Genomic DNA, 13,444 nt, shown 5'->3' on the forward strand with positions numbered 1-13,444 from the left:
ATTTTACTGGTCCTTACTTGCTAAATAATTAGTAGCCTTCGCAAATTATGCCGTATTGATCTTTTGGTTTTGGAAAGCCTATAGAGAAACACCTGACTATAGGCATCCAGTGGTTAAAATATGTTGAATTGCTTAAACCATAGCTTTTGTTATTACTAGTTTTGAATGTGTATAACACATAACTGAAATGTTGCTTAAACATAACTTATGTTTCATCACTTTAATAATTTTAGTGGCATATCTCATTTTTCACCCTCTTCTCTGTTTCCTGTGCAGATTGAAGGTTTATGTGTGTTATTATTAAATCCAGTGTTCATGGTTTATGCTCTTCTCTGTCTTCTAACTATGTGAGGAAGCCACACGTAAAGAGTTGAGACAAGAGAAAAGTATGGAGTGCAATAAAGATGAGGCAGTTAGGGCCAAAGAAGTGGCAGAGAGGAAATTATCTGAAAAGGACTACGTTGGTGCAAAAAGGTTTGCTCTCAAGGCTCTTAATTTGTATCCTGCACTGGAGGGTCTTACCCAGTTTGTGACAACCTTGGATGTTTATATCTCCGCCGAGAAAAAAATAAGTGGAGTAACAGATTGGTATGGTGTACTTGGAGTGACTCCTTCTGCTGATGATGAGACAGTTAAAAAGCAGTACAGAAAGCTGATTCTCGCTCTTCATCCTGACAAAAACAAGTCTCCGGGTGCGGACGGTGCGTTTAAGCTTGTTTCTGAGGCATGGACTTTGCTATCAGATAAGGCGAGAAGACTAGCATATAATCAGAAGAGGAGTTCAACAGGGTTTCAGCATAATGCTCCCAACCACGTTGTGTCGCAACCAAAAGCACCCAATCCAAATAGGATGGCAACTCCAAATGCAAGAACTGGAAGTAATAATGCTCAGGCTCCTCCAACATCCGTTCCTCCTCCATATAGAATGGTTGATACCTTTTGGACTATCTGTACTCGTTGTAGTGCACGACTTCAATATCTCAGGATTTATTTGAATGTTGCGCTACGATGTCCAAACTGTAATCAGGCGTTTGTGGCTGTAGAGAAGGTTCCACCTGCTGATGGTGTTAAGTCTTTTAATTGTTCCGCTCAGCAACATCAACAAAATTCTCAGCCTCGTGCTGGTGGTTGGGATCACCCCACTACTAATCCAGGAAGAACTCATTCAGTTTCTCAAAACATAGAATCAAGCAGTGTGCGAGGCAGGTCTTCTTTTAGTAACACAAACTCCCAGTACGCTCCTCACTCAAGAATGCATGGTTTTGCTAGCAAAGATAGTTCAGCATCTACTCCAGCTGCATCTACTAAGCAGCAGGCAACTGTGAAATCAAGAAGCACATGTGAGGGTGCTCCTTCAATTGCTGCAAGGGAGAGCAGTCACATGTACAAGAGGTCTGATGGTTCTTTCTATAATGTCCAAAGAACTGTAAAGAAAATGAGATCAGATGACATTCACATGGGTATAGAAACGACACATGGTTTTTCACGTTTTACTAACAAGCATCGCGGCATGAGAGAGTTGTCAACGTATGAATTGCGAAACATGTTGAGCAATAAAGCACAGAATGAGATTCGCAAGAAACTCCAAGAATGGAAATCAACAGCTGAAGATAAGGTTACAAACAAGGACAAAGGAACCGAGACACAAAAAGGCACGTTAAAGGACAAAACTTGTTCAGAGAAGCAGGAAGATAAGGTTATGAACAAGGACAAAGGAAATGTGAGACAAAAAGGCTTGTTAAATGACAAAACAACTGGTTCGGAGAAGCATGAAGATTCCACCATTAATGGTAATGGACATCTGGAAAGGGATCCTGTTCCCGTCACATCTGATGATATTGGAAAGGAGAACCAAGACTATGTGATTCCCGTTACTGATTCTGATTTTCACAATTTTGACTTGGAAAGAGCTGAAAATTCCTTTGCAGAGGACCAGGTCTGGGCAGCTTACGATGATGATGATGGAATGCCTAGATTTTATGCTAAAGTTCAAAAGGTGATGTCAACGAAGCCATTTAAAATGAGTGTCAGTTGGCTTAACTCTCGAAGCAACAAGGAGTTGGGCCCGATGGATTGGATAGGTTCTGGTTTTTATAAAACTTGTGGGGATTTCACGATCGGCAAACGTGAAATAACTGGATCGTTAAATTCCTTTTCCCATAAGGTTAGATGGGCAAAAGGCAACAGAGGAATTGTTCGCATCTTTCCGAGGAAGGGGGATATCTGGGCACTTTATAGAAACTGGTCTCCTGATTGGAATAAAGATACTCCTGATGAAGTGAAGCACAAGTATGATATGGTGGAAGTACTTGATGATTTCAATGACAAGCAAGGTGTACTTGTTACACCACTTATCAAGGTTGATGGTTTTGTGGCAGTGTTTCAGAGGATTGAAGGTCATGATCTGGTAAGGAAGATTCCCAAAGTGGAGATGTTTCGATTCTCTCATCAGGTTCCTAATTACTTGCTTACAGGACAAGAAGCTCCTAATGCTCCAAGGGGTTGTCAAGAGTTGGATCCAGCAGCCACCTCTTTAGACCTCCTTCAGACAAAGAATGAAGCCAATGAGGCATTGGACAATGTTGAAAAATCAAAGGAAGACACAAGTTAGTTACCTGAGAAATATGCTTCAGAACCGAGTAGAGTAGAAAATTTAGGTAAGGATGGTAGATGGACAAAGAATGATAGATGAACTCTGCACAGTATAGAACGTTAGGTGAATGCATGAGAATATTATTGATTTTGTAACCCCAATGTGAACAGCCTATAGTGCTTTACGGTGATAAATCTGGGACTTACTATTTTGTTTTCCATGTAGGTATAGATATGCTAAAAGGTCAATGATATAGTCATTTCTACAAGCAAAATGATTAACTCAGAAGTTTTGGTGTGTTGTTTTGGTGCCTAGTCTGTCTTGTTAAGTTTGTGGTAACTCGCATCAAATTCATTGTTTACTTACATCTATGAAATTTCTGTTTGATATTCAATTCCAATGATGTTTCTAATACAAGTTTCACTGTCATTGTTTATTTTTAGTTGCGATGATGATACAGAATTTGTTTTCTGCCTTGCAAAGCAAATGCCTTCTCAATAGGTTCTAGTGGAGGTTATATGATAGCACAACTTTGTACCATTAGTTTGATGGTTGTTATTTTCGTTTCGTAATTACGTTAAGGAGGATTTCTTATCCAATATTAGCATGTTTGACCTCTTAGTCTTAGGAATAGCTTTTTCCTTTTTCCTTTTTTTTTTAATCTTAAAAAGTTGTGTTTTATTTTTCTTAAAAAATAGAAAGCAGTTTTCAGGTAATTAACATGTCACCGGATTCGGTAATCCTAGAACGTTTGGACCATTAAATGGTCCCATAACAAAGCATGTTTTTTAAATTTTTTAATAACTGCTAAATAGTCTTTATTTAATTTTAATTACAAATTAATATTATATATTATTTAATTATAAAATTAATTTTTTATTTTATAAATTATTGTTTTATTATTCATCTATTATGTTTATTAATAATCAAAAACTAAAATAATAACAAATTAGATCTTCTATTAATCATAATAAATATTTTGCAATCTTAATCGATCGTAGTTTTATCATTGATCCGTTACATACATATTGGATTGAGAGAATCGTGTTTGTTAGAAATTCAATCGACATTGGATGCACAAACAAACCACGGCACGTGGGGTTTCTTTATTCAATCTATTGCTCGTATTACCCAATCGATTGAAATCTCAAAGCAATTTGAGAAATACATAGAAACACGGGAATAAACCGTATTTAACAAGAATTTTTTTTCATTATAAATTTAAAAAAATCATTATTTTTTAACAAAAATAAGACTTATTCATGTGTACTCTTGTATATTCCTATAATGGTTGCCATTGTCTATTGTGACGATTAATAATTTGAGTTATCCATTTTTCTTAGAATTTGAAGGGAAGTTTGTCTTGCTCCATAAAAAAAATTTGTATATGAGAAATTAAAGTTAAAAAATTGGGTTTTGGAAAATAATAATTTTTTTATTTTATTTCAGAAAAAATCCATTACTAAAAACTAAAAAAAATATTTTTTTATTACACAATCAATTGCATGAATAAAGAATCGAAACAAATAATTACAAAATTAGAGACTAATCTTGATTTTGTAATTAAAACAATGGATTGTTTTCTAAACACTACAGTGAAAAATTCGATTGGATCTCTATCACCAACCGTGATTATCAATTAATGATGAATAAATATTGGATATTAAAGAGATGGATAAACAATAAAGAAAAATTGGATATTAAGTAGATGGATAAACAATGAACAAAAATAATGAAAAAATTGATAATCAATCATATTGATAAACGATTCTAATGGTAGGATTGATTAATTGTTGATAGATTATTCACCAATTTATAATCTTAATATTAAAGAAAATATAAGATTAGAGTATCTAAATCAAAATAAAAATTTAAAATTTGAAGATAAAATTTTAAAGATAAGATAGATGAATAATAAAATAATAATTTATAATCACGAGCAGAAAAATTTAGAGAAGCTTAACATATAACGCATTGCACAATTCAATCGATTGGGTAATACAACCAATCCATTGAATTGTGAAAATTTATATTGCTTTGAAGACTTAAATCGACTGGATAATATGACCAATCGATTCAATACGAAAAATCCCACATATTGAATTTCTAACAAACACGATTTTTCCAATCCAATACGTATATAACGGATCAATGATAAAATTATGATCAATTAAGATTGTAAAATATTTATTACGATTAATAGAAGATCTAATTTGTTATTGTTTTAATTTTTTATTATTAATAAACAGATAGATGAATAATAAAATAATAATTTATAAAATAAAAAATTAATTTTATAATTAAATAATATATAAAAGATTAATTTGTAATGAAAATTAAATAAAGACTATTTAGCAGTTATTAAAAAACTTAAAAAACATGTTTTGTTATGGGACCATTTAATGGTCCAAACGTTCTAGGACCATCGAATCCGGTACCAATTAACATGGGTATGTCTAAAACGACCATAACAACTCATTGCGCATTAGATGTGTCACATTTATATAAACCATTAGATTTCATTAAATGAAAATCAAAGGCTAATATAAGAAAAGAGCATTGATGGACCCTAATAAATGCAAAATATTCTAATACATACATAGATATTTTTTAATATACAATATTTTAAATAACAACATAATCTTTTATTTTTAAAATAAATAAATATAAAACACATAAATATAAAAAAATATGAGTATTTTTTATTCATTAAGATTAATTTTTATGCAATAAAATTTTTATAATATTAAAAAATTATATTAAAATAATATTTTAAACTGTAACATAAAAATATAAAATAATTAAATTTTATTTTATATTACTCGACAAATAATTATATCATTATATTCAAAACTTATTAACTAGCTATTTTTATTAAAAATTTATTATATAATCTAACTTTTTATTAAAATATTTATGAAATTTAAAATATTCACAATTTTTTTAAAAATTACTCGTTTATCCTTTTTCACTCCTTTTCCTTTCTTCCAACACTACAATTTCAACCAATCATCAATTAGTATTGGCTGTCCACACCGACCATCCATTGCTTCGACAATCTTAAATCCTAAATTTTAAATTATAAACTCAAAATTTTAACCCTAAATTTTTTATTCTAAATTTTAAATCTTAAATTCTATACCTTAAATTGATTTTATTTTATTTTCAAATTTTTTTACTTAAATTTTGGATATTTTTAATTTTAAGTATTTTTTAGTGCTTAATTATTATTAATTAATTTATTGATCGAAACAATGTTGAATCCCAAAAATTTTTTCAATATAAATATAAGTTTCTATAGTTGCATTAGCCACCAACCATAGCATTATTCATGCATAAAGGTTATTTTTTCATGACGATAACTAATATATAGAAAAAGTCAACAAATAAGATAAATTTATAAAAATAAATTTACTACATGAAATCTACGTTATACATATTAAATAAAGTCGGAAAATTAAATTTCACAAATTATTTAAAAAAAAAATTATATTATATGATAATATTTTTAACAGAAATAGTTAATTAACAAATTTTGAAGATAATAATCTAATTATTTGTCAAGTAATATAAAATAAAATTTAATTATTTTATATTTTTATATTAGAATTTAAAATATTATTTTAATATAATTTTTTAATATTAAAAAAATTTTATTGCATAATAATTAATCTTAATGAATAAAAAATATTCATATTTTTTTGTATTTATATGTTTTATATTTATTTATTTAAAAATAAAACATTAGGTTATCGTTTAAAGTATTATATATTAAAAGATATTTATTTATATACAAGGATATTTCGTATTTATTAGGTCCATCAATATTTTTTTTATGTTAGCATTTAATTTTTATTTAATAAATATAATAATTTTTATAAATGTAGCACATCTAATACACATAAAGTTGTTGTTATATTCGTTTTAGACATACCCATCAACATGAATAGTAAAAGAGAGAAAAAACACACATGATAACTAAAAGTTTCTATTTGAAGTCATTTTTTCAAGTATATTATTATAAAATAGCTATTTCTAAAAGTTATCTTCACCTAGAGATAATAATATTACAAACGATTAGATAATTTAGTCAAACATATTAATCTATTTAACTATATTAATCTATTTAATTGTTTACAATATTATTTTTATATAAAAATATATTAATAAAAAGTAACCACTTTATTATAAACACCTTTCATATTTTGAAAACAAAAATTCTTTCTGTACTCTTTCTGCTAGGGTTTAAGTATGAGTGACAGAGTGAGCGAGGGTTCACAAAGAGGGTGACACACAGTGAGGTAACTGGTAATGCCGTCGGTAAAACTAGGAGGGAGAGCGTCGGGGGATTTGTATTTGGTGAGAAGGAGGAGGGTACTAGAGTTTCTAAGGAAAAACATGGCTTTCAAAAGGTTTCCTTCCGCGACATGGTGACTGGACAGAAGTCTCCATCTCCTATGCTTTGGAATGAGGCTTTAGATGGAGAGAGGCTAGCCAAGGTGATCAAAGAGAACCACGAGGATTCGCATCCTCCTCGGGTCATCTTCTCAGAAGAAGGGCTGGCGGCATTATCTGTACCATATAAGGAAGCGATCGTCGTCAAAGTCTTGGGCAAGCATATGAGTTACACGACGATGGTGCATAAGCTGGGTATGGTGTGGAGATTGAAGGGTGGGTTTCAAGTTCTGGACGTAGGAAATGGTTATTTTCTAGTGAAATTTGATGCTTTCGAAGATCGGGAGAGGGTATTACTTGGTGGTCCTTGGATGATATCTGGGTTCTATCTTGCTGTAAAGAGGAGGAGATTTTTGGATCCACCATGGTATGGGTACGCTTTTATGGCTTAGGAATTCGTTACTACCATGAGAAAGCTATGTTGAGGATTGCTGCTGCGGTGAAAAAGCCAGTGAAAGTCGATGTAGCAACTAAGATGGCAGCAAGAGGGAAGTATGCGAGGACTTGTGTGGAGATTGATTTAGGCGTTCCTATTACTCGTAGTGTTGAGGTGGATAGGAGGGTTTTGGATGTTGAATATGAAAGCCTTGAGTTGGTCTGCAATATGTGTGGTTGTTATGGGCATGTTGGTGTGGACTGTAAATTGATTAGTTCAATTTCGGTGAACATTGATAAAACAGGGGTGAATGAAGACAAGGAACAAGATCATGAGAAGATGGATCAGGTGCCATTTTCTTCTAATATTGAGAAGCCTTTTGTTTTCGGTAGTGCTACAATTGGGATAGAGAAGAATAAGGATAAGGAAGTGCTTGTAATGGAAGGGACACATGCAGGGGATACAACGTGGACCAAGGTGGAAAGAAAGGCAAAGGGCAAGAAGGTCTTTTTGGGTAGGCATGACCAGGATAAGTCCAAAAAAGTTTATGTGGATAAATCTTCTAATTTTGTTGCTAAAGGAGAACCTGCTATGAAAGGCAATAATGGGGTTGAATCATCTTTACACATAAGTAAGGGCAATCAAGTGCTAAAAGAAGCGAGGAACTTTAAATTAGTTTCGTCAAGTTTTACCTCTGCTCAAGGTGTGACGGGTGGCAAGTAAGGACCTGGTTCAGAATGGGCAGGGGCTTATTCGCAAGGCGCGGGGACTTCTAAAACGCCATTCAGAAGCAATTTAAAGAGATTAAGGCCTAATTCTCTTCAGAATTCCCCGGTTGAGAATGGGTACAATGTGGTTACAGTGGTGACCCCACTCACTACCCTCAAATAATCTGAGGTGTGGGTCTCACTCCAAGTAATATTAATATAGATTGTGCAAACATTATAGCTTGGAATGTGAGAGGAGATAGAAATAAGTTGGCTCGGGTGTATCTGAAACAATTGGCAAAGAATTTTCATCCGTACGTTTTTATCATTTTAGAGACTCATTGTGCTTTCCAAAAGGTGGCTGTCTTTTGGAACAGATTAGGTTATACTCCTATTCATATTGAAGAAGCTCAGGGACATAGTGGAGGTATTTGGGTGCTCTCTGCATGGCCCGGAGTATCTTGCAATGTCGTGGCAGCGAGTTCGCAAGTGGTGTGTGTTGAGTTTTTGAATGGCGGTTTCTCTTGGGTCTGTGCAGCAATTTATGCAAGTCTCGTTCCTAGCATAAGGGAAGAAGCTTGAAGGGTTTTGACAAATTTTTTCAGAAATTATTCAGGTCCTTTATTAGCTATTGGGGATTTTAATGAGATCCTTCTTTCATATGAGGTTAAAGGTGGGAACTTTGTCTCTCGAAGGGTAGAGCGGTTTGGAGCTCTCCTAGATGAGTGTGGTTTAATTGATTTGGGAGCTCATGGATCCTTGTACACTTGGTTCAGACATATGCAGGGTAATCGGTTCATCTCGAAGAGGTTGGATAGGGCTGTGGCTACTGATGCTTGGTGTTTTCGTTTTCCGGAAAGCTATGTGGAGAATTTGGCGAGGATGCACTCTGACCACTGTCCCATTATGGTGCGATGTCAAGGTAATGATAGAAGAGTCGGGGTAAAACCTTTTCGTTTTCAAGTAGCTTGGTCTTATCACCCAAGTTTTTCGTCGGTGGTCAGGGGTGCTTGGGACAAGGGTAGACCCAATCCTATTCGTTGCCTTTCTTAGGTCAGAGATGATGCTTTGGCCTTTAACCGAGATGTCTTTGGGAATATTTTTAAAAGAAAGAGGGAATTGGAGAGGCGTGTGACCAGTATCCAATAGAGAATGGAGAGAGTTGATGCTTTATCCCTTATGCAGGAAGAAAGGGAGTTACAGGCTAAATATAGTAATCTGCTTATGCAAGAGGAGTTGTTTTGGTGTCAAAAATCCCAAGAGCACTGGGTCAAATTTGGAGATAGGAATACTAAGTTCTTTCATATGCAAACCATTATGCGGAGGAAGCGTAACAAGGTTCAGGGGTTGTTTTGGAGGATGGAAGATGGAGTATTGATCCGCAAGAACTCGAATAATGTGCAATTGGATTTTATAGAGATCTTTTTTGTAATGTAGAACAGGTAGAACTTGATGTGATGAGGATCAGGAATTACCTTCTTTATCTCGTGAAGCTATTGAAAGTCTCATAAGAAATATTTCTAAAGAATAGGTTAGGAAGGTGGTTATGGGCATGAACTCTTTTAAGGCCCTAGGTGCCGATGGTTTTCAGGCTTTTTTCTTCAAGGAATATTGGAAAGTGGTTGGTACAGAGGTATGGGAACTTGTTAAGAAGGTTTTCGCTAGGTTTGATCTGGATAGTGCTCTGTTTGACACTTTGGTGGTGCTGATTCCTAAAGTTGATAACCCGTCTCGCATGAAAGAGTTTCGTCCTATCAGCCTCTGTAATGTCATCTACAAGATTATAACTAAGGTGGTTGTGGAAAGGTTACGGCCTTTTCTACAAGATATAGGGAGGGTTTATTCCTGAAAGGGGTACTCCAGACAATATCATTGTAGCCCAGGAAGTTCTCTATTTTATGAAGAAAACCAAATCAAAGAAAGGTGTTCTTGCTTTTAAAATTGACCTAGAAAAGGCTTATGACAGGGTGAGCTAGGAGTTTTTGGAGCAATCTCTCCTAATGTTTGACTTTTCAGGTACTATTGTTTCTCTTATTATGAAATGTGTAAAGTCTTCCTCCCTTTCTCTAATGTGGAATGGTAACCGGTTGGATGGTTTTCAGCCAAAGAGGGGTTTGAGGCAAGGAGACCCGATGTCTCCTTATTTATTTGTTATTTGTATGGAGAGGTTGAGTTGCCTCATTGCTAGGCAAGTGGAGGTTGGTAGATGGAAACCAGTGACTGTGTCTAGGGGAGGTCCTGTAATCTCCTATCTCCTTTTTGCAGACGACCTTATCCTTTTTTGCAAAGCGAAGAAATCTCAAGTGCTTCAAGTTTTGGACACTATGGCCACCTTTTGCAGAGCATCTGGTATGAAGGTGAATTTTGACAAATCTCGTGCTATCTGTTCTATGAATGTTTCTAGACAACGCAAGAATCTCTTCATTGGTATTTTTTCTATCCGATTTGCTAATTCTCTGGGAAAATACCTTGGTGTCCCCCTCAAGCATGGCAGAGTTACTAAAACTGATTTTAATGATGTGGTTGATAAGCTTACTAATAGGCTAGCATCTTGGAAAGGTCGCTTCCTTAATAAAGCTAGTCGGATTTGCCTTGCTAAATCAATTTTATCTTCTATACCTATTTATAGGATGTAAGTAAGCCTTTTTCCATCAGGTGTTGCTCTAACATTGATAAGTTTACTAGAAGTTTCATTTGGTGTGGTAGTCATAATCACCGTGGTCTTCATTTAGCATCTTGGAGAGTTTTGACGACTCCGAAAAAGTTTGGAGGTCTTGTTTTGTGGGAGTCGCGGTTGGTCAATTTTTCTTTATTAGGAAAGCTAGTTTGGCAAATTTTGATGAATCAAGAGAAACTGTGGGTCAAGATTATGCTTCAGAAATACCTCCAGAATAGAAACCTATTTGCAGTTAAAGCAATGGGTTCTTCATCGTATATATGGAAGTCTATTATGCACTCAGCTTCCGTATTAAAGGAAGGATTTGTTTGGGAAGTGGGAGCTCTTTCTAAGAATTTCTGGTTTGACTCTTGGTTGCACTCTAGGCCAGTAGGAGCGAGGGTTGAATTTCTTGATATCTGTGAGGCTGCTTTGACCATTGAAGATGTTTACCGTGATGGAGTTTGGCATTTGGAGAGGATTTACTCTTTTATTCCTAGGGACTTAAGGGAAGACATTCTTAGTTTAGTACATATTTCGGCTTCTGGTCGTGATTTGGGTTGGAGTTGGGAGCACACTCTTTACTCTGCTAAACAAGGATATTTATGGTTAATTCAGAATAAGTTGAAATGGGATAGGAATATCAATTGGCTTTGGCTTTGGAAGGCGCGGGTCCCTGAAAAGTTGAGGCTCCTAGTGTGGCTTTGCCTTCATGATGCTGTACCAACTCAATATCTGCGTTTTCGGCGGCATCTCTCCTCCTCATCCTTATGTACACGTTGCAATCAACTTTTGGAGACAATTCTTCATTGTTTTCGGGATTGTGAAGTGGTGCGATCAGTTTGGATTTCTCTAGGTTTTTCTGATGTGTGTTTCTTTGGCTCTCACGAGGTGCATGATTGGTTCAAGCATGGCCTCCTCAATGAAGGTTGTTCCAAATTTGCAGCTATAATATGGTCAATTTGGCAAGACAGAAATATGGGTAATTTTCAGGGAGTTTTTGGATCTGCTGGGTCAATTGCATACAAGGCTCGCAGGTGCATGGTGGATTTTGAATATACAACTCGGAATAAAGTGTGTTGCATCCAGGGATTAAAACCTCTGTCTTGGTCTCTGCCAGAACCTGGTGCTTGGAAGTTAAATTGTGATGGGAGTGTGAACTTGGGGGATGATTGTGCTGGTTTTGGGTGGGTAATTCGCGATAGCTCCAGTCAATGGGTAATGGGATGTTCAGGAAATTCCTTTGGATCTAGTGTCATCAAGATGGAGTTGTGGAGTATATGGAAAGGTTTGGCTTGGGCTTGGGAGGCGGGTCTTAAGCTTGTTGTCTGTGAGACAGATTGCGCAGCAGCTTTTAAGCTAGTGACTGGTTGGCAAGTTCCACTCTGGCATCTTGAAAAAGAAGTGATACAACTGATCTTTGACTTGAAGTTAAGAAGGGATTGGGATATTCGTTTTGAGCTTATCTCGAGAGAAGCTAATGTCGTGGCAGATCGGTTGGCAAAGATGGGATCTGGAGGTAGCGGAACTGATGAGGTTCACCTTTGGCACCAGCCACCAAAAGTGGTTTGTCCTCTCTTACTGTTAAGAACCTGATTTCTTTTCTTTTTCTTTTCTGCTCTTTTGTTTTTTCTCTTGGTTGTTCACCAAAAAAAAAAAAAAAACACCTTTCATGATATAGGCATATAATTAGATGATGATAATTTAGGAATGATTATGGCTTTATAAATTGAAAAGGAAAGAAAATCACATATTGTTTTAGTTCATGCTCTTTTTAGTTTTTAGTAACAACTAACAAGTGTAATAACCCGATACACGTAATAAAATTGAAATTATAATTTTAAGGTTTTTTAAATTAATTTAAATTATAATAATTTCACTAATAAAAAAAGTAAAGAGTTATGTATTGTTTGTTTTTTCTTAATTTAGTGTTAATTGTATTAACTCTAAAATAGTTATTAACCAGTTTTAGTAATTTACTTTCTTCAATAAATCAGACATATATACTGAATGTGACCATAAATAATATAGTAATATCTAAATCTACCAACAAATTATTAGAGAATTCTAATGTAAAAAGTTCTCCATTAAACAATAAATAATTTAAGGCAAATTCTACTGTGTAGATGGAGAATTCCATCTACATGTGTAGATGACACGTGTATGCTTATCATGAATATAATGTGTTTTGCATCATAATGGAGGGAGACAAGTTCTCTGCAGCAATGGGCTCCACTTGAAAGGTAGGTTTGCCGGGATTTTTAAATAATTTAATTATTTAATTATCGAAATATATAATTTGTAGCGTATTTATTAATTTACATTGCATTGATTTATTTCGTTTATATTGTAAATGAGATATGTGTATTTGTAAATATAAAAATATAATATTTTAAAAATAATAAAAAATATTAATAATTTAAATTGAACCAGACTCTTAAAAATTAAACGTTTTAAACAATATAAAAAATAGATAATTTCAAATTAAATAATAAAAAAGATGGGGAGAGAAAATGGCCGATTTTAAAATAATAGGAAGAGAGAGATGATTTTAACTAACTAATTAATGAGCGACTGGACGTATCACGTAATTTGAAACTGTCCATTTAAAATCAATATATTATTTTCTTAAAAACTAACCCATTTAAACTAATAAT

The 13,444-nt window shown here is 34.2% G+C and overlaps 2 protein-coding genes across 2 annotated transcripts; both read left to right on the top strand.

Annotated features, from left to right (window-relative positions):
• The first annotated feature begins 241 nt into the window (after nt 1–241).
• Nucleotides 242–2,813, top strand: LOC107647573 (uncharacterized). Its single transcript, XM_021105045.2, has one exon. The coding sequence runs from the start codon at nt 389–391 to the stop codon at nt 2,609–2,611; it is 2,223 nt and encodes a 740-aa protein (XP_020960704.1). The 5' UTR covers nt 242–388; the 3' UTR covers nt 2,612–2,813.
• A 4,653-nt stretch (nt 2,814–7,466) lies between these two features.
• On the top strand, nt 7,467–12,383 carry LOC148562988 (uncharacterized). The gene is made up of 7 exons (XM_088491106.1): nt 7,467–8,127; nt 8,373–8,558; nt 8,748–9,040; nt 9,317–9,559; nt 9,663–9,894; nt 10,148–10,763; nt 10,838–12,383. The coding sequence occupies exons 1-7, from the start codon at nt 7,467–7,469 to the stop codon at nt 12,381–12,383; spliced, it is 3,777 nt and encodes a 1,258-aa protein (XP_088347232.1).
• Nucleotides 12,384–13,444: the final 1,061 nt, after the last annotated feature.

This window comes from Arachis ipaensis, chromosome B6 (assembly GCF_059453495.1).
Source record: "Arachis ipaensis isolate K30076 ecotype BB chromosome B6, ASM5945349v1, whole genome shotgun sequence".
Classification (NCBI taxonomy): domain Eukaryota; kingdom Viridiplantae; phylum Streptophyta; class Magnoliopsida; order Fabales; family Fabaceae; genus Arachis; species Arachis ipaensis.